This window comes from Bos indicus, chromosome 9, assembly GCF_029378745.1.
Source record: "Bos indicus isolate NIAB-ARS_2022 breed Sahiwal x Tharparkar chromosome 9, NIAB-ARS_B.indTharparkar_mat_pri_1.0, whole genome shotgun sequence".
NCBI lineage: Eukaryota > Metazoa > Chordata > Mammalia > Artiodactyla > Bovidae > Bos > Bos indicus.
Window position 1 is genome coordinate 41,923,507 of NC_091768.1, and position 21,414 is coordinate 41,944,920.

Consider the following 21,414-nt stretch of genomic DNA (forward strand, 5'->3'; position numbering starts at 1 on the left):
GTGCCCCTCTAAGAGCCACCTACCAGTGCACCCCTCCCACTTTCTTCTTGAAGCACTGCCCTCTGAAAACAGACTGCTACCCCTGGGCAATGTATTCCAGACCCCACATGATTATTTCAGAGCTGAGTCTCTTGATGAGTAATCCAGAAGGAGACAAGTAACAGACCTTGATCCCCAGCCCTGGTGTTCTCAACTTCCTGCTCACAGGGCCCCCTGAGAGCAGGCAGCAGATTCTGATGGCACTCACTAAGGTAGGTTGCCTTTCATGCTCAGGCCCATCACAGGGCCTGTGCTGCCAACTCTCCACTCTGCACGTGGACCCCAGCCATCACAGCTCAGTGTTCACGAGCAGCACCTGAGGAGCTGATGAACCAGCAGGCTCCAGGCCCCGTCCCTGGTCTTCATCTGCTGGTGTGGCGTGGGGTGAGTTCAGGAATCTGGATCTTAAGAAGCTCAGATGATCCTGGTGCAGCTGGTCGTCAGAAGGACTTCCTCGGCCTGCCCCCAGTTCCCATACAAAGATCAGTCTACTGTCCTCCTGGACTCTCACGGCACCAAGTCCCCTCTCTCGCCAAGAGAACATCCCACACTCAGTTCTCAGAACATTTACACTCAGTTCTGCATACATTTAATCAGTGTCTCTTCAACACCTGACTATCAGCTCCATGAAGGCAGGCAGCATGCCTGGCTTTGCTTGTCACTGAATTAGCACTGTGCTTGGTGTGAAGATTGCTGAATGAATGAAGAAAGGAAACATTAAGAATCTCACCTCTCCCTCCCAGCAGATTCTGGTACCTTCTCCTCCCCTCAAGGTCCCTTCAATTTTAGAATCACTGCTCTATTTCAGTACAAGGAATAAGGAGGGAAAACTGTATCTAAGGGTAAAACAATATTTCACTCTTAACTTGAAGCGGTACTTTAACTTTACTGTAAATATATTTACAGGCATATATTATTATTAGTGGCTCGCTGGTGTTGTTGTTCAGTCATGTCCAGCTCTTTTCGGCCCCATGGACTGCAGCACGCCAGGCTCCCTGTCCTTTACCATCTCCTGGAGCCTGCTCCAATTAATGTCTGTTGAGTCAGTGATGCTAATGGCTCACCTTCATTGAAAGCTTACTGTACGCTGCACAGTGTTCTAAGTATTTCACCTGCTCATTTCATCCTCACAACAGTCTTATGAGGTAAATACCATTATTATCCTCTTTTTCTAAAGAAGGCAATTCAAGCTAAGTTGGTCTTCAAGGTAGTCAGCTTGGCCCCAGGGTCCACTCCTTAACCACTAGGCAATAATGCCCCTGATGAATGGACAAAGGCTCGGCGACTCATGCTGGTAATAAGACAACTGGGTTTTTCTTGCTTGTTTAGGGACAATGATAGTTACTGGGGTTTCCAAGTCAGAGGGAGAGAAAACTCTAATACTGAGAATGGCCCTTTAGTCATTCATTTATTCATTTTGTTCATCCGTTATTTCACCAGTCCAACAACTGATTCATGCGACAAATGTTTCCTGAGCACTCTATCTAGGTAAGGCACTGTGCTGTGCATCCTCACAGACAGAGAACAGGATGCGTCTAGGTGAGTGATGGGATTGGGCATATAGCAGCGTCTTATGATGGGGCTTTTAATACAGTATGATTACCGTTACTGCCACCACCAACAGTACTTGTGCAGCATCAGCGTGTACCAAGTGCTGTTTTAAAAGATTTACCTGGATTAGTTTATTCTGTCCTCACGATAATTCTCTGAAGTAAATACTACTTCAGAATAGTATCTTCGATTTGTATGTGACAAAACTGAGGCACAGAGAAGTAAACTAAGGGGTAGACCAGGATTCCAGCCCAAACAATCTTGCTCCACGGTCCAGAATGTTTAGTTCTGAGAAAATGCACCACATCCTTACCTTGAAATCATAAAAGTTATCAATGAGAGTTATGAATCTCCGAGCTTGGGTCCTCTTTGCCAGGGTAAATTGTGGAATGTTTCGTAAAAATACTGTATCAAAATTCTTTGACAGTTCCAAATAGTCACTGGCTCCAAGTGGCTATAATTAAAATGAAATAGAGAACAGAAAATTGAAATAAGTCAATTCTGGTTGAAAATATCTCTTTTTCTCATCATGGTGTGATCTAGGTATAGCTTTGAGGTAACTTTACCAAACACAGTGGTGTTTTCAGAGCAGGCTGAGGACAGTGTACACCCTACTTACTAGGGATATAAGCAGAAGGGAAGAGAGAAGACGAGCACATGGTGGGCCGTGAAGAACAATTCCAGCCACCTCAGCTGGCATCCTGTAGGCCCACATCCTAAATCTGGTCTTCATCGTTTTATTTCTATGACATGATTTTGCTGCTAAGTCACTTCAGTCGTTTCCGACTCTGTGTGACTCCATAGACGGCAGCCCACCAGGCTCCCCCGTCCCTGGAATTCTCCAGGCAAGAACACTAGAATGGGTTGCCATTTCCTTCTCCAATGCATGAAAGTGAAAGGTGAAACTGAAGTCGCTCAGTCGTGTCTGACTCGTAGCGACCCCATGGACTGCAGCCTACCAGGCTCCTCCATCCATGGGATTTTCCAGGCAAGAGTACTGGAGTGGGGTGCCATCACCGTCTCCGATGACATGACTTTAAACATGTCCAAATGAATCCTTCCTATGACTCAACTGTAAACTGTCACTACTGGTAAACGCAGCTGTCTTATCACAGCAGCTGAATGTTATGTCACCACTTTGAAATAAAGACTGTGCTCCAGTATACAAAAGCATCAGACAATATTTTTTTGTTTAATTTGAGGTACAATTACTGAAATACAATGTAGTAAACACTGCTAACCTTTGTAGGCAATACCAGAGGGTTTTTGTACAAAAGTAGAGCAAGCCCTCGAGCATAGCTTGGTGCACCTGTTACCTCCCCACACAAGGAGGATGCAACCCTCGGGATCCACAGAACCATCACAAAGGTGTTGCCTGCAGGTGTAACATGTTTGTTCCTGAAACACGAAGGTAATTTATGACAGTTATGAAAACAATCCACACATTCTCTGGGGTCAGAAACACTCCCAGGAGAGTCACTTCTAAATTGGGTGTGAATGGCTGTACCCTGTGAACAGGAGCCATGAGCAAGGGTCAGGAGAAAGTTTCTGGCCATGAGAGAATGCAGAGAGACTCAAAGTCCAGGAGCTGCTCTCAGGTCCCTCTGGAAGCTCTCAGATCCCAACAACTGATCCCTGGGACCCAAATAGCTAAGCCTCTTCAACTTCCGGCAGAATTTATCAATACTCCTCCCTGTTTAAGAATGTCTCCCTTGGACTTCCCTGGTGGCTCAGTGGTAAAGAATCTGCCTGCCAATGCAGGAGACACAGGCTTAATCCCTGACCCAAGAAGATCGCACGTAACACGAAGCAACTAAGCCCGAGTGCCACAACTATTGAGCCTGTGTTCTAGAGCCTGCGAGCCACAGCTGCAGAAGTCCATGTGCCCTAGAGCATGTGCTCCACAACAAGAGAAGCCATCGCAATGAGAAGCCCGCGCACAGCAACTGGAGTCGCCCCACTCGCCACAACTAGAGAAAAGCCCTGGCAGCAATAAAGACCAAGTATAGCCAAAAATAAATAAACTAAATAAATAATTAAAAAACAAAAAAGAATGTCTCCCTCGTTGGGGTGGTCGTTTGCATTAAAACTTCTGCTTTCAGAAATGTAGATACAACTATGGTCCTGGGAGAATCAGGGAATTGCAAAGAGGGGGAGTCATCCTCACCTAGAGTCCACCCTTTACACCTGCCACTCTCCTAACAACTAGCTGAAATCAACTATACTCAGAAAACTTTTCCTGCAGGTGTGGGGTGGTAAGAGTAAACTGGAGAGGGAGGCCTTGGGGAGGTGGTTCCCTCAGGAAAAGCAGCTCTAAGAAGGATGCGCAGCAACTACGAGCCCAGGGGCACAACACCAGAGAGTGAGCACAAGGAAGAGCCTTGAAACCTGCTTAGAGACACCCCTTCTCTCCTCTCCTCCAACAACCAGGTAACAAGTGGTGCCAGAGATGACCCTGTGTTTCCCCATTTCCCTGTGCTGGCTGGACAGCCTCTATCTCTAGACCCAGAGTCTGATCTTAGCTGAGACTCCCCACTCACCTCAGCCACACAAGGGCTTGCACGTGCGGGTGGTTTAACGCTGCTGTCAAGGCTGATGTGGGCCAGGAGGGTGTGTTAACAGAGCAGCTCGGAACAAGAGCTCTACACAGCCTGAGTTTGAATCCTCAGTCTGTCATTTATTAGTGATGTGTCTTTGGCAAGTAACCTCATCTTCCTATTCTTTCGTTTTCCCATCTGTAAAATGGGAATTGATTCCTATCTCACAGAGTTGTGAGGCTTAAACAAAATAATACATGTAAAGCGTTTAATATAGCACCTGGAACAGACATTACCACTCAACTCACTTTTGCTTTGCTCACTACCCCTGATTACATCCAAAACCCTAAATCAGCCTTTGTGCATTTTCCTGTTCTCACAGTCACAGCAGAAATCAGATGAGATTGTGAAATCCCATATAATGAAAACAATTCCCGAAGGGGTGAGGGGGAAGGCAAGATACAGTGTCTTTGCAGAAAAAGGAGACCTCTACAATAAGACACTCACGTTCTGAGGGTGACGCACACTACTTCTTGGGGATCAGTCAGAATTTAGTGTCTCCTGATGTATAGAACAGTCTTGTGGACTCTGTGGGAGAGGGAGAGGGTGGGATGATTTGGGAGAATGGCATTGAAATATGTATAATATCATATATGAAACGAGTCGCTAGTCCAGGTTCGATGCACGATACTGGATGCTTGGAGCTGGTGCACTGGGACGACCCAGAGGGACGGTATGGGGAGGGAGGAGGGAGGAGGGTTCAGGATGGGGAACACATGTATACCTGTGGCAGATTCATTTTGATATATGGCAAAACCAATACAATATTGTAAAGTTAAATAAAATTAAAAAAAAAGAATTTAGTGTCTCATCTTTTGTAAATCAGAAAGTGTATGTAAAAAAAAATGTACAGCCTCATTTTAGGTATGCAGTTATATATAATTAAGCTCACTCTTTATGCATGGATATGATTTCTATCAGTATAACTACATGCCCAGGGAAAATCATTATCAGAAGTGCACTGAAGTGCCTAGGGCAGCTGAAAAATCAGAATTCTGCCCACTCAGCTATTTTTACAAATTATATACCTTTGTCAGTAGGCTCTGCATTTGCCATTAGGCTGGCAAATATCCCTTTCCTTCATATCCCTAAGATAATTATGTGCTCATTCATATAAAGAAAACTAAGCTTAACAGTTATCTATCTCCTTTAAGAACAATGGTCACTGAGGGGTGGGGAGTTATTGTTTAATGGGTACAGAATTTTAGTTTAGGATGCTGCAAAGGTTCTAGAGATGGAGTGTTGTGATGTTTGCCCAACATGAGTATAATTAATGCCACTGATCTGTATACTTTTAAAAAATGATTAAAATGGTATATTTTATGTTATGTATTACTTAACCACAGTCACAAATAGTCTTTAAATAAAGGAGAGCTTATTCGTTGCAAAAGAAATTTCAATTTAGGCTATCGAGAAATATCACCTTTTTCTCTAAAATCATGAAAAAGAAGAATGAAATGTACTAATCAAAGAAGGATGTCTTTTCCCCAAAGAAAACAGCTCCAGAAAGGTTAAAATTAATTTAAAATATAAAGGTTTTTCTTTTTTTTTTTTTAATAGGTATTTAAAAGAGTGTGTTTTCTTATTCCAGCTTCAATATTGAAGTGTCTAAGAAATGACACTCAACAAAGATCCCTAGGATTGAATTTGGGGAGAGATAGGGGTTTCTTATTAATGAGAAACACTATTTTTCATTACTTACGTAGCTGTGAATGAAAATACCATAGAAACTTTGGAATTATGGTCTGTCAGGTCTAGTGTATGACCTTGAGCAAGTCTTCATCAATGTCTGTTTCCTCACCTGTAAAAGGGGGATCATGACCTGTCTCATAGGTTTGTCCCAAGGATTTGATGTATTGATTACATATAAAATCTTACAACAATAGTGGCTGGTCAATAAATGTTAGTTAAATATTAATTTGCAGAGTTCACATGAGAAGTATTACACTCAGACACTCGATCATGTCTGACTCTTTATGACCCCATGGACTGTAGCCCGCCAGGCTTCACTCTCCATGGAATTCTCCTGGCAAGAATACTGGAGTGGGTTGCCATTTCTTCCTCCTGGGGATCTTCTTGACCCAGGGATCAAACTGGAGTCTCCTACGTCCTCTGCATTGGCAGGCAGATTCTTAACCACTAGCGCCACCTGGGAAGCCCCCATATATGAGTAGTAAGTAAAATGATTTATGCACTGTCTGCTGTTGGCATACAATAGACACATAATAAATAGTACCTATTCTTTTATTAGCTTCCCTGGTGGCTCAGACAGTAAAGAATCAACCTGCAATGAGGGAGTGAGTGAAGTCGCTCAGGAGACGCTTTACCCTCTGAGCCACCAGGGAAGCTCAAACGGCAATGTGGGAGACCTGGGTTCAATCCCTGGGTTGGGAAGATCCCCTGGAGGAGGGCATGGAAACCCACTCCAGTATTCTTGTCTGGAGAATTCCCATGGACAGAGGAGCCTGGTGGGCTACAGTTCATGGGGTCGCAAGGAGTTGGACACAACTGAGTGACTAAGCACTATTCTTTTACTAACTATTAAATAACCTTTTCCTCAGCTCACAAAGCCAGGCAAGTTCGACAATCCAGTCTGCCTCTGCTTTTGCACTTACAAGCAACAGCCATTCCCTCTCCCTCTCACTGTCTCTGGCCCACTAAAATATCTGCCCTCCTTGGCACCTCAGCCCTCCATGAAGTCATCCCTAGATGACAGACACAGCGTCTGTCTCGGGCCCTCTCCCTCCCACGTGTCTTGTGAAGGTAATACCATGAGCATTCAATGCGGGGGAAAGCCCCAGGCCCACAAAATGCACAGGCTCTAATCCAGTACATGTCACATAGGAAGTGCTTAATATTTGTTGAATGCATTGAGTGAATATATGAATAAAATACAACACAGCCTGGAGCAGGCTTACTCCTTCTTTTATACCCATTTAGTCACCAAAGAAATTGAAACACCTACCAAAAAACCCCACCTTTTCTTAGTTGGCCCAAATTCCTCACTCCCAAGGTAAGTCTCTGTTGTATACCATAGAATATACATTTAGGAATATTCTAGAAAAGATATAGATCATAATGTAAACACTGGTCATCCTTGGATAGTGGAATGAAAGATTAATTTGTTTGTTATACTTCTTGGATTTTTTGAATAGCAAAACAATAATGCTTTTTTGGAGATCATTTTTATAGTGGGCATCTTATCATTTATGCCTCATCTGTGTGAGATCATTATATTAGTTTTGTCATGGACATTTCTCTTTTTATCTCTAATTTTTCTTTTTATTTATTCTTTCTAAATGTTCTTAATCTATAGATGCAGGATTTTTTCAGGCACATTAAAAAAAATAAATAAGCTGAATGTGTATGTTCTTCTTTAAAGTTTGACAAAAGGAAAATGGATTTGATATTTGGGATAAAATTTGACTTCAGGTATACAGTTAACACTCAGCTAATGATTCTTTACACCAGGGAGACAAGAGGGGAGGGAGGGGAGGGAGGGGATGGGGCAAATGGCACCATTTCCAAATAGGTCACATTTAGCCCTCATGGCCGAGTACCAGAGTCCCCATGATCAAAGGCCAAGCAATGTCAAAATGCAAGTCACAGGCAGGTTGATACGCTCCCATTGATACCTTATCTTAATTTGAGCAATTTTGATTACCACGTTGTCAGTGTTTCTTTTTCCCGTAATTGTCAGACAATATCCAGTCCCTCTGCATGTGTGTATTACCTCTTCCATCTTCTCTTTCTCTCTCTCCTCCTTCTGCTATTCTAAATGAACCCAAGTTACATTACATCGTCTCCATTTCTTTTATCCTTTCTTTTGTATTTTCCTTTCTTTACACTTCTTCATGATTCATTTTGGATAATTTCCTCTGTTTCTCATGAGCTGTGTTTTATCTGCTCTTAATCTCTATCCACGAAGTTCTTAATTTTGGTTACATACTTTACAGTTCTGGAAATTATACTGGTTCTTTTTCAAAGCTGATCTCTCTCTTTTTATAATTCCTAGATACCTACATTTAAACGTCCAAGCCTAGCTTTCTTTTTAAATCTCCTTGAATATGTAAGCTTAGTTGTTGAAAATATGAACTCATAATTCCAATATCTTATGTTTTAATTTTAGTGTCTTGTCTCCTCATATGTTTGGTTATCTTTGCGTACTGGATTATATCTTTAATAAAACACTCAAAGAAAAAATTTCAAGTTCAAGACCTGGAATATTCTCAGCTACTCAGTTCACATAAAGTTTGACTGAAGTCCACAGAGATCTGGTTTAATTCAAGCTCACATTTATTCCTAGAGTACAATCCTTCAGGGCTCCAACCACAGTGGGGAGGAGCTTAGTAGGTTCCCATCTTTGGCTGGCCCTAGTCTCTGCCCTTTGTCTCAATAACCCAGTGAGGCTGCCAAAAGCAAGCTCAGAACTTTTAAAAGAAAATTACTAGTGCTCACCAATATCTATGTTTTCTTCGTTTTCCTGAGTGCAGAGCTAGATTACATTTCCCAGCCTTTCCTGCATTTAGGTGGGGCCGGGCAATCAGGCTCAGGCCAGTGGAATGTAACAGAAAGTGATATGAATCACTTCTAGATCTGGCCCATAAAAACTCCCACACAGACTCCTCACTTTCTTTACTCAAACATTGGTTGAAGAGAGAGGCCGCTGAGGACTTAAAGAAGGGTGGACGTACAATAGGGATGAAGCCTGGATCCACGAGGGACCTCCTGGAGCAGTTTCCTGGCCAACTTACACTGGATTGTGAGAGGAGCAAGAAACACGTGCTTATTTGTTAAGCCTCTGAGACTGGGGGTTATCTGTTAAGCCTCTGAGACTGGGGGTTATCTCTTTCTGCAGTTAGCCTAATCTGATACTTAATTGATCCAGCTTCCCTTCATTGCTCTAACTACAAGGTTGGTGCAAATTACTGACAAAGTGCCCACCATTACTGGAAGTGGAAGACTTCCCAACACTTCCTGTGTGAACAAGGATTCTTATTCACAGAAGATGTTAACTATCAAAAATTTCTCTTCAAATTTTATTCAGATTATCACTAAAATTTTTTAAGTCAGGAACTGCATTTAGCCATTTCCAACATCAAATCTGATTCTTAAAAAGTTACATTCATGGGACTTCCCTGGTGGTCCAATGGTTAAGAATCCACCTGCCAATGCAGGAGACATGGGTTTCATTCCTGATCCAGGAAGATTCCACATGCCATGGGGCAACTAAGCCAGCATGCCACAACCACTGAGCCTGCAGGCCACAACTACTGAAGCCCACATGCCCTAGAGCCTGTGCTCCGCAACGAGAGATCACCTCAATGAGAAGCCTGCATACCGCAACTAGAGAGTGATCAAGACCCAGAACAGCCAAAAACGCATTTCTTTAAAAGTTACGTTCATGGAGGTAACTTTTCTCACTACAAATGTGAAAAGATTTTATCTGAAAGTTTTGTTCAAATTCAGTATTTGATATACTTAAAACACCTTTATAAATTTATTTTTCCCCTCATGATTACATAACATACATAAGTATAATAAATGTTTTCACCAAACCACATACAGATGCTGCCAAATCATCTTATATAGCCTAGTGTGCCATAAGATCACCAAATGGTTTCATTTTTGACGTGTGACATCTTGATCACTAAGACTGGTAAACTGATAATAACGTTACCACAGGCCCACTGGCCCCCTCTTTTTTTATTAGCATTCATCATTTAAAGGTGTCTGGGGCATTCAACTGCATTAAGTAAAAAAGTCTCTATACAATTATGATAATTTAAAATTCATTTAAAATGTTTTGGGAGAAATGAAGAATGCCTATGTGGGGTAGTCTGATGACAGTTATGACTCCAGTTATTCTTGCCTCCTTGTCCACATCTTTTATATTGTGATTTTCTAGTTCTAGTTGAAGACATGGAGTCTATCTGCACAACTCTTCAATCTGGGTAGGCTTTAATTTATCACAGCCAATAGAACAAGTGACAAATTTCCAGTTATGAACTTAGGTCTCAAGAGGCTTTAAATGCTTCCACTCACCCTGTTGCAGCACCTCAGCTGGCCTGCTAGAGGATGAATGGACAGAAGGAGAGCCATTTGCCTATAGCCAGCCAGGCCCCCAAAGAGATGAGCAAGCAAGAGCAGCAAGGCTGAGTGTTGATACATAAGTGAATGCAAAATTGATCAAAATAACTTCCCACCTCACCTCCCAGCTTTCTAGCTGACGATAGAGTGATAGTAAATGCTTTTTTTTTAAGTCACTGAATTTGGAGGGCAATTTACTGAAATACTACGCTTGCTACAGAGAGATTTACTAAGTAAAGCCCATGTTTTAGAAGTCATTAGCAAGTACAGCACATGTAGAAAAAATATGACTTAGCTTTTATAGCAAAAGATAGATTTTACCTAAGTGATAAATATGTTAGCAGAGTGCCATTTATTTTATGCTTATTTATTTTTGTAATCAATTTTGGAATTTTTATGGTATAGTATAAAACTTATTTCTAAAAATAAAACTTATGATTTACTGTATATAAGAACCAGAAAAAAAGCCATAAAATTATGTGGCATCCTTATACAGATCACAAGATGACAAAGACCCAATTGAATGAAAATAGAAAACCATAGAGAGAAAACAAATTGACATGAAGATGGAATTGGGAAGGGGACAAGAACTCATTGTAATAGAACTAAAATTTTAAGAGCATTCCATTAGAGAAAGAAATAATTTGAATAGATAGTTCATGGAACAAGAATATATAAGAAGCATAAGGAGCTAACAAGCGAAAAATATAGTCAAGCTCAATGGTAACCATAGAAAGACAAAATAAGAATGATGTATCATTTTCCATACAGCAATTTTGCAAAGAAAAATAAATTACATTGGGACTCCCCTGGTGGTACAGTGGATAAGAATTCACCTGCCAATCCTGGGGACATGGTTTCAGTCCCTGCTCTGCGAAGATTTCACATCCCGTGGAGCAACTAAGCCCATGTGCCACAACTACTGACCCCGCACAGCACAAGCACTGAAGCCCGTGTGCCTAGAGCCTGCGCTCTGCAACAGGAGAAGTCACCACAATGAGAAGCCCTCGCACCACAGCAAAGAGTGGTTCCAGACGGCCACAGCTAGATAAAGCTGCACATAGCGATGAAGACCCAGGGCAACCCAAAATAAATAAATACAGTTATTTTAAAAAATAAATTATACTACTCAATGCTGGAAGGCATATAATGAGATAGCCATTGCTGATGGATGATTAAATCAGTCAGAAAAAAACACTGGATTGTATTAAGAGCCTTAAAGAAGTCATAAACTTGACCCTGTTATTCTGCTTCTAGAAATCAATCTACAGGAAATAACCAAAAATTCAACAAACAGCTATACACAAGGATTATTTATGACTATGAGAATCAAAAATCAACTTTAAAGTATAACAAACAAGAGGAATGGCTCAATAGGGCACATTAATATAATGGAATAATATGTTGCCAACAAATAATGGTGCTTACGAAAAATATTTTATGATGTAGAAACTCACTTATGGTAAAAAGCTAAGTGGAAACAGGACGATGTAAAATTATAATTGTATTCAAAGTATACATGTAGGACAAAGGCTACATAAATATGTAAAAAACACTAATAGTTGCTATCTCTAAATGGTCTGAGTGATAGACTTAGAGGGTTTTTTTTAGTCTACTATGTTTTTTAGTTTTTTCTGTATTTTCTAAAGGGTCTGAGAATATATTATAGCCAAAAAAGCATAAAAACAGAATTGGGATAGCAAAACAATGTTTGTTCAGTTCAGTTCAGTCACTCAGTCGTGACTCTGCGACCCCATGAACTGCAGCAGGCCAGGCCTCACTGTCCATCACCAATTCCTGGAGTTTACCCAAACCCATGTCCATTGAGTCGATGATGTCATCCAACCATCTCATCCTCTGTTGTCCCCTTCTCCTCCTGCCCTCAATCTTTCCCATTATCAGGGTTTTTTCAAATGAGTCAGCTCTTCGCATCAGGTGGCCAAAGTACTGGAGTTTCAGCTTCAACATCTGTCCTTCCAATGAACACCCAGGACTGATCTCCTTCAGGATGAACTGGTTGGATCTCCTTGCAGTACAAAGGACTCTCAAGAGTCTTCTCCAACACCACAGTTCAGAAGCATCAATTCTTTGGTGCTCAGCTTTCTTTACAGTCCAACTCTCACATCCATACATGACCACTGGGAAAACCATAGCCTTGACTAGACGGACCTTTGTTGGCAAAGTAATGTCTCTGCTTTTTTGAGATCTTTACTAATACCAAACAAAATACACTCTTTGTTTTTGTTTTTCAGCTATTTAGTCCCCTTCATCTTCCCTGGGCTTCCCTGATAGCTCAGTTGGTAAAGAATCCACCTGCAATGCAGGAGACCCCAGTTCAATTCCTGGGTCGGGAAGATCTGCTGGAGAAGGGATAGGCTACTCACTCCAGTATTTTTGGGCTTCCTTGGTGGCTCAGATGGTAAAGAATCCACCTGCAGTGTGGGAGACCTGGGTTCGATCCCTGGGTTTGGAGGATTCCCCTGGAGAAGGGAAAGGCTACCCACTGCAGTATTCTGGTCTGGAGAATTCCATGGACTGTTACAGTGCATGGGGATCACAAAGAGTCTGACACAAGTAAGCTACTTTCACTTCACTCATCTTCCCTATGTATAAAATATTCAACATAAATGCATATATTAAAGAGCTTGAGGACTCACGAATTTATTTAAATATGCAGTGGCAACTCTCACTTACTCCAGTGTATGAGACTGGAGTCCCCAAACTGTTAGTACTGTTGATTTGTGAAAAATACAGTTTGAGCCATGTGGGTCCACTTAAACACAGATTTTTTTTTTGGTAGTAAATACTGAAGTGCTACATGATCCATGGTTGGTTGAATCTAAGGGTGCAGAACCTCAGCTGTGGAGGAACAAAGCATACAGAGGGCCGACTATAACTTTCACATGGATCTTCAACTGTGTAGAGGGCCGGCAGCCCTATTTCTGTATGGTTCAAGGGTCAACTGTACTGTTTATTCACCTCAGGGTCCCTAGCACCTTGCAAGACCAGGGAACAGCATCTTGCAGAATCCAAGACTGCTAAATAAATGAATACACTGTCACCAATTCTTCAAAATCAATTATATTTACGGAAAGCATCCCTGGGGGCTCAGTGGTAAAGAAGCTGCCTGCCAATGCAGGAGACACAGGTTTGATCCCCCATCCAAGAGAATCCCACATGCCACAGAGCAACTAAACCCGTGTGCTGTAACTACTGAGCCTGTGCTCCATAAGAGAAGCCACCACAATGAGAAGCCTGAACACGCCCACTACAGAGTAGACCCCACTGCCTGCAACTAGAGAAAAGCCCACATAGCAACAAAGACCCAGCACAGACTACAGTAAATAAATAAAATTGAAAAAAATTATATTTACTGAATGTTTAAGAAATACAAGGCATTATACTAAGTCCTACAAGGGCTCTTCAAAATATAGAGATGACACATTTCTCCACTCTTCTGACTTCACTAACATAGCACTAAATTGCATGCACATGATACCTATGGTAGGTGCAAATATTTATAGCTCTGTTCTGCATTAACTGATCTGCCTATATAAGTAAGCCATAGCATAAAACAGTTTGAAATCATAATTAGTATTATAAATTCATGCATTGTGTCCTGTGAATAAGTAAGGCATATGATTATTTTTGAGTACTAAATGGCACTCTAGTTAGTAGCATCCTTAAGGATGTTATTTTAGCTCTAAATTCAAGTAGCATTACCGAATGAAGATTCTTCTTATGATAGATAATGATGACAGTCTCCATCTTTCTACCTGAGCAATTAAAAAGTTTAATAGTCTTTGATGTGACTGGTTATCTGAATAATTTTCTAAACAAGAACAATTAAAATCCACTTATTCGATGGTTTATGCATTCTCGACTATTGTTTCAAACTCTTTGTTTCTGTGGAAACCTGATGAAAACTTAAAGAACTTAAAATATATAATGAGTTTGCAAAGAGCATTTGTTTTCCTTAATTACCAAGAACATACAGCTGGATTGTATGTAGCATAGCTTTTCTGACAAACTTTTAGGAATAAAAGAGCTTGCCTGCCATCCTCTTTCTCCTGTATGAGAAACGCAACAGCTGTCTGCTTTGGTTTGACCCAGGTACCAGGGTGGAGTGAGGATTTTCTCAATGCCACACCAATGTGAAAGGCATGAACGTTACCACTGGGCTGCTGTCTGCTCTGCAATGAGCGGTTGATCCACTTCAGCAACAGGAATGAGCTGTCAGCTTGAGTTTCTTTTTTCTCTGCCTGGCTAATGCTTGTTCCACCACCATTATTTCAGCTCAAGTAGGACAATTATTATTTCAAGCGCTGTCTAGATAATACTGTCCCAAGGGTTACTCTTTATCTGTATAGGCTCCTCTTTATAAATTCCCTGTAGTGATGCCCTGATGGCTCCTCATTAAACAAATATGTGTGGCACCTTGCTTTGTTTACACAGAAATGACAATATCTCAAATCTTAAAAGAGAAGTGCCTTTTAACAGGAAAAAACATGTTTGAATGGTATTTGGATGACTGTGTCCTTTCCAAAACAAACAAAAAAAGTATCAAAAGAATTGATGTTAAAACAACTATGTGCACCAAACTAATAAAGATAATAGCTAGAAAAACAGCACTGAAATGTGTACAAATAACTTCTCAAGGTTGGTGATATGGCACCTTAATATGAGAAATCTTATTAATATGAAGACCATAATATCCAGCCAGGAAATATCTCACCGTTCCAGAAAATACTGCCAACTTGTACACATTCTACTTCAGAAGATGTTCTTTTTGTGCTGAGGAAAAGTCTTACTACTTGATTTATACAGTCTTAACAGCAGGAGGTTAGTTCTGCCTAGATCTGCCAGATCTTTGTTAAACTCTCCAACCCCTCTGGGGCCTCCCGGGTGGCTCAGTCGTAAAGAATCCACCTGTAATGCAGAAGACATGAGTTTGACCCCTCAGTTGGAAAGATCTCTGGTGCAGGAAATGGCAACCCACTCCAGTGTTCTTGTCTGGAGAATCCCCCGGACAGAGGAGACTGGCAGGCTGCAGTCCAGCGGGTTGCAGAGTTGGGAGCAACTGAGCACACACACACACAATCCCCTCTACGGCCAAATAATAATGGTGAATGTAGTATTCTTTGGAGGGAGTGTCATATTTTTAACAGGGTTTGTAAAAACAATGACTTAACAAAAACAACAACAACAAAAGTCAACATGGCACACCAGAGACCAGACTGCACCCTCCCCCCACTTTGACGCATATCTAGCTCTGCATATCTAATAGAGCTCCAAATCCTGGAGGTATCTAATTCTGGAGATTCTGGACCTGAAAACTTCTCAAAACACAAACCATATCATAGCTGAGTGCCTACAATATGAAAAGCACTATGCTGGGTTTATTTCTAGGAATTCTAAGTTCAACTGGAGAGTAGAAAACCCCAACGAAATTGGCATTAAAAACCTTTGACTTATTGCCTGCAGCATAGAAAACCAAAATGAAAATTATGGAGATAGATTAAAAATACAACATTAGAAGAACATTAAGAAGTAGGAAATCATTATCATTAGCATCATCATTATTGTTAATAAGCACCACTGAGTGTAAGAATTAATACCACTCCAAGGTAATACATTAAAACTGCAAAGGAATCTCCATAAGATGGTAAGAATTATTGGAATGGATTAATTATACCAACCACCTGGAATTGAGTAAATAGAGACTATAATTTTTGAGCAATTAGTTGGCATCTAAGATGTCCAATTGTTTAATAGACATCTAAAATTTGAGAAGCATCAAGAGTTACCCTTTTAGGAATGAGACAACTGGATTTGACCATGCCAACAAAATTAACACCATGAATGAGTTAGTGTAGTTTAGACCCTTCCATTCAGAAAGACCCTAAATATTTCTAGAATTAGAATGTCCTGCCCAGGTACTTCATTCTTAAGTTTTCAATTTAACTATGCATGATAGAAAGCAGTCTAGAGTCTATACAAAACAGGACTGCTTCTTTGGTTTTTAAGTCTGAGGTACATGAGTCTTCACAGCCTCCTTCACAGACCTTGACTGGCTAATTATCTCCTAGAATCTACCCTCACCATAAGATTATTCAACCTGGCTAGACTCTCTAGCTAGTTTTCAGGGTATCTAACGTTTCTGAATGAAGGTAATGAGAGGTTTATGCTTTAGATTTTACAAGAAGCCATGGCAAAACTTTGAATTACTAGACTTTGTTTATAATGACTACCAAAACTTGTTTAGCTTTAAGCCAGTTCTAACCAGACTCTATAAAAATGGGAACAAGTGAGCTGAACAATGCCTTATATTAGCCTAACAAGAAAGCTCATATTCTCCATGTCTGGAACACAGGCAGCAGAACACTTTCCAAAAACATGTTGTATACAAATGCATGTGTATGTGAATATTTCACTAGTTAGTTTCTTTAAGGAGTTTTTGGTTGGACGGTATCTAGTTTAACATGGTTCTTTATTTTTAAGTAACCATGTGTAATTAATCTTTTAAGATGATAAACAATGAGGAAATTTTTTTTTCTTTTATTTTTTTAATTTATTTATTTTAATTAGAGGTTAATTACTTTAAAATATTGTATTGTTTTTGCCATACATAAACATGAATCTGCCACAGGTATACACGTGTTCCCAATACCTCCCTCCTCCCTCCCCATACCATCCCTCTGGGTCATCCCAGTGCACCAGCCCGAAGCATCCTGTATCCTGCATCAAACCCGTACTGGCGATTCGTCTCTTATATGATATTATACATGTTTCAATGCCATTCTCCCAAGTCATTCCCCCCCTCCCTCCCACAGAGTCCAAAAGACTGTTCTATACATCTGTGTCTCTTTTGCTGTCTCGTATACAGGGCTATTGTTACCATCTTTCTAAATTCCATATATATGCGTTAGTATACTGTATTGGTGTTTTTCTTTCTGGCTTACTTCACTCTGTATAATCGGCTCCAGTTTCATCCACCTCATTAGAACTGATTCAAATGTATTCTTTTTAATGGCTGAGTAATACTCCATTGTGTATATGTACCACAGCTTTCTTATCCATTCATTGGCTGATGGACATCTAGGTTGCTTCCATGTCCTGGCTATTATAAACAGTGCCGCGATGAACATTAGGGTACACGTGTCTCTTTCAATTCTGGTTTCCTTGGTGTGTATGCCTAGCAGTGGGATTGCTGGGTTGTATGGAAGTTCTATTTCCAGTTTTTTAAGGAATCTCCACACTGTTCTCCATAGTGGCTGTACTAGTTTGCATTCTCACCAACAGTGTAAGAGGGTTCCCTTTTCTCCACATCCTCTCCAGCATTTATTGCTTGTACACTTTTGGATCGCAGCCATTCTGACTGGAGTGAAATGGTACCTCAACAATGAGGAAATTTTAACTGCACAAGCAGCTAGTTCTTTGAAATGCTTAACCTAGGTATTAACAACCCAACAGACACTGAAAAAAATATTGGCAGGGGGAAGAAAACCAGCCCAATGGTTGCTAGAACTATTTAACAAAGTCATTTGTTAAAATAATGCTAACCTCGTCCGAGGTCAGGGGCAGAAGCCAGGGGGACCCCATGCCCGAGGGGCGGCAGCCAAGAAGAGCTACCCCACGTCCGAGGTCAGGGGCAGTGGCCGAGAGTACCAGGCTTCTACGGCGCAGGAACGGCTGGGAGGAGCTATCCCCCGCCCGAGGCCAGGGGCGGTGGCCGGGAGGAGCTACCCCACGTCCAAGGAGCCGGTGGCTGCGCGGGAGGCAGGAGGGCCTTAGAGGAGCTACTCCACGTTCAAGGTCAGGAGGGGCGACTGTGAGCAGATATCCTTCGTCCAAGGTAAGAAGCAGTGGCTGCGCTTTGCTGGAGTAGCCATGAAGAGACACCCCACGTCCAAGGTAAGAGAAACCCAAGTAAGACTGGTAGGTGTTGCGAGAGGCATCAGAGGGCAGACACACTGAAACCATAACCACAGAAAACTATAGTCAATCTAATCACACGGACCACAGCCTTGTCTAACTCAATGAAACTAAGCCATGCCCTGTGAGGTCACCCAAGATGGGCAGGTCATGGTGGAGAGGTCTGACAGAATGTGGTCCACTGGAGAAAGGAATGGCAAACCACTTCAGTATTCTTGCCTTGAGAACCCCATGAACAGTATGAAAAGGCAAAATGATAGGATACTGAAAGAGGAACTCCCCAGGTCAGTAGGTGCCCAATATGCTACTGGAGATCAGTGGAAAAATAACTCCAGAAAGAATGAAGGGATGGAGCCAAAGCAAAAACAATACCCAGTTGTGGATGTGACTGGTGATAGAAGCAAGGTCCAATGCTGCAAAGAGCAATATTGCATAGGAACCTGGAATGTCAGGTCCATGAATCAAGGCAAATTGGAAGTGGTCAAACAGGAGATGTCAAGAGTGAACGTAGACATTCTAGGAATCAGCGAACTGAAATGGACTGGAATGGGTGAATTTAACTCAGATGACCATCATATCTACTACTGTGGGCAGGAATCCTTTAGAAGAACTGGAGTCGCCATCATGGTCAACAAAAGAGTCTGAAATGCAGTACTTGGATGCAATCTCAAAAAAACAGAATTATTTCTGTTCGTTTCCAAGGCAAACCATTCAATATCACAGTAATCCAAGTCTATGCCCCAACCAGTAACGCTGAAGAAGCTGAAGTTGAACGGTTTATGAAGACCTACAAGACCTTTTAGAACTAACACCCAAAAAAGATGCCCTTTTCATTATAGCAGCCTAGAATGCAAAAGTAGGAAGTCAAGAAACACCTGGAGTAACAGGCAAATTTGGCCTTGCAGTACAGAATGAAGCAGGGCAAAGGCTAATTGAGTTTTGCCAAGAGAATGCACTGGTCATAGCAAACACCCTCTTCCAACAACACAAGAGAAAACTACACATGGACATTACCAGATGGTCAACACCAAAATCAAATTGATTATATTGTTTGCAGCCAAAGATGGAGAAGCTCTATACAGTCAGCAAAAACAAGACCAGGAGCTGACTGTGGCTCAGATCATGAGCTCCTTATTGCCAAATTCAGACTTAAATTGAAGAAAGTAGGGAAAACCACTAGATCATTCAAGTATGACCTAAATCAAATCCCTTATGATTATACAGTGGAAGTGAGAAATAGATTTAAGGGACTAGATCTGATAGACAGAGTGCCTGATGAACTACAGACGGAGGTTCGTGACATTGTACAGGAGAGAGGGATCAAGACCATCCCCATGGAAAAGAAATGCAAAAAAGCAAAATGGCTGTCTGGGGAGGCCTTACAAATAGCTGTGAAAAGAAGAGAAGCGAAAAGCAAAGGAGAAAAGGAAAGATAAAAACATCTGATAGCAGAGTTCCTAAGAATAGCAAGGAGAGATAAGAAAGCCTTCCTCAGCGATCAATACAAAGAAATAGAGGAAAACAACAGAATGGGAAAGAGTAGAGATCTCTTCAAGAAAATTAGAGATACCAAGGGAACACTTCATGCAAAGATGGGCTCGATAAAGGGCAGAAATGGTATGGACCTAACAGAAGCAGAAGATATTAAGAAGAGGTGGCAAGAATACATAGAAGAACTGTACAAAAAAGATGTTCATGACCAAGATAATCACGATGGTGTGATCACTGACCTAGAGCCAGACATCCTGGAATGTGAAGTCAAGTGGGCCTTAGAAAGCGTCACTACGAACAAAGCTAGTGGAGGTGATGGAATTCCAGTTGAGCTCTTTCAAATCCTGAAAGAGGATGCTGTGAAAGTGCTGCACTCAATATGCTAGCAAATTTGGAAAACTCAGCAGTGGCCACAGGACTGGAAAAGGTCAGTTTTCATTCCAATCCCAAAGAAAGGCAATGCCAAAGAATGCTCAAACTACCGCACAATTGCACTCATCTCACACACTAGTAAAGTAATGCTCAAAATTCTCCAAGCCAGGCTTCAGCAATACGTGAACCGTGAACTTCCAGATGTTCAAGCTATTTTTAGAAAAGGCAGAGGAACCAGAGATCAAATTGCCAACATCTGCTGGATCATTGATAAAGCAAGAGAGTACCAGAAAAGCATCTATTTTTGCTTTATTGACTATGCCAAAGCCTTTGACTGTGTGGATCACAATAAACTGTGGAAAATTCTTCAAGAGATGGGGATACCAGACCACCTGACCTGCCTCTTGAGAAACCTATATGTAGGTCAGGAAAGCAACGGTTAGAACTGGACATGGAACAACAGCCTGGTTCCAAACAGGAAAAGGAATACATCAAGGCTGTATATTGTCACTCTGCTTATTTAACTTCTATGCAGCGTACATTATGAGAAAAGCTGGGCTGGAAGAAGCATAAGCTGAAATCAAGATTGCCGGGAGAAATATCAATAACCTCAGATATGCAGCAGATGACACCACCCTTATGGCAGAAAGTGAAGAGGAACTCAAAAGCCTCTTGATGAAAATGAAAGAGGAGAGTGAAAAAGTTGGCTTAAAGCTCAACATTCAGAAAACGAAGATCATGGCATCCGGTCCCATCACTTCATGGGAAATAGATGGGGAAACAGTGGAAACAGTGTCAGACTTTATTTTTTTTAGGCTCCAAAATCACTGCAGATGGTGACTGCAGCCATGAAATTAAAAGACGCTTACTCCTTGGAAGGAAAGTTATGACCAACCTAGATAGCATATTCAAAAGCAGAGACATTACTTTGCCAACAAAGGTCCGTCTAGTTAAGGCTATGGTTTTTCCATTGGTCATGTATGGACGTGAGAGTTGGACTGTGAAGAAAGCTGAGCGCCGAAGAATTGATGCTTTTGAACTGTGGTGTTGGAGAAGACTCTTGAGAGTCCCTTGGACTGCAAGGAGATCCAACCAGTCCATTCTAAGGGAGATCAACCCTGGGTGTTCTTTTGAAGGAATGATGCTAAAGCTGAAACTCCAATACTTTGGCCACCTCATGCGAAGAGTTGACTCATTGGAAAAGACTCTGATGCTGGGAGGGATTGGGGGCAGGAGGAAAAGGGGATGACAGAGGATGAGATGGCTGGATGGCATCACTGACTCGATGGATGTGAGTCTGAGTGAACTCTGGGAGTTGGTGATGGACAGAGAGGACTGG

At 41.5% G+C, this 21,414-nt stretch overlaps 1 protein-coding gene across 1 annotated transcript in view; it reads right to left on the minus strand.

Annotated features, from left to right (window-relative positions):
• Nucleotides 1-21,414, minus strand: part of AFG1L (AFG1 like ATPase) — a 197,836-nt gene that overhangs the window by 7,982 nt on the left and 168,440 nt on the right. The window contains exon 11 of the mRNA XM_019967261.2: nt 1,904-2,044. Coding sequence (XP_019822820.2) covers nt 1,904-2,044 — 141 coding nt within the window. The remainder of the gene's footprint in view (nt 1-1,903; nt 2,045-21,414) is intronic.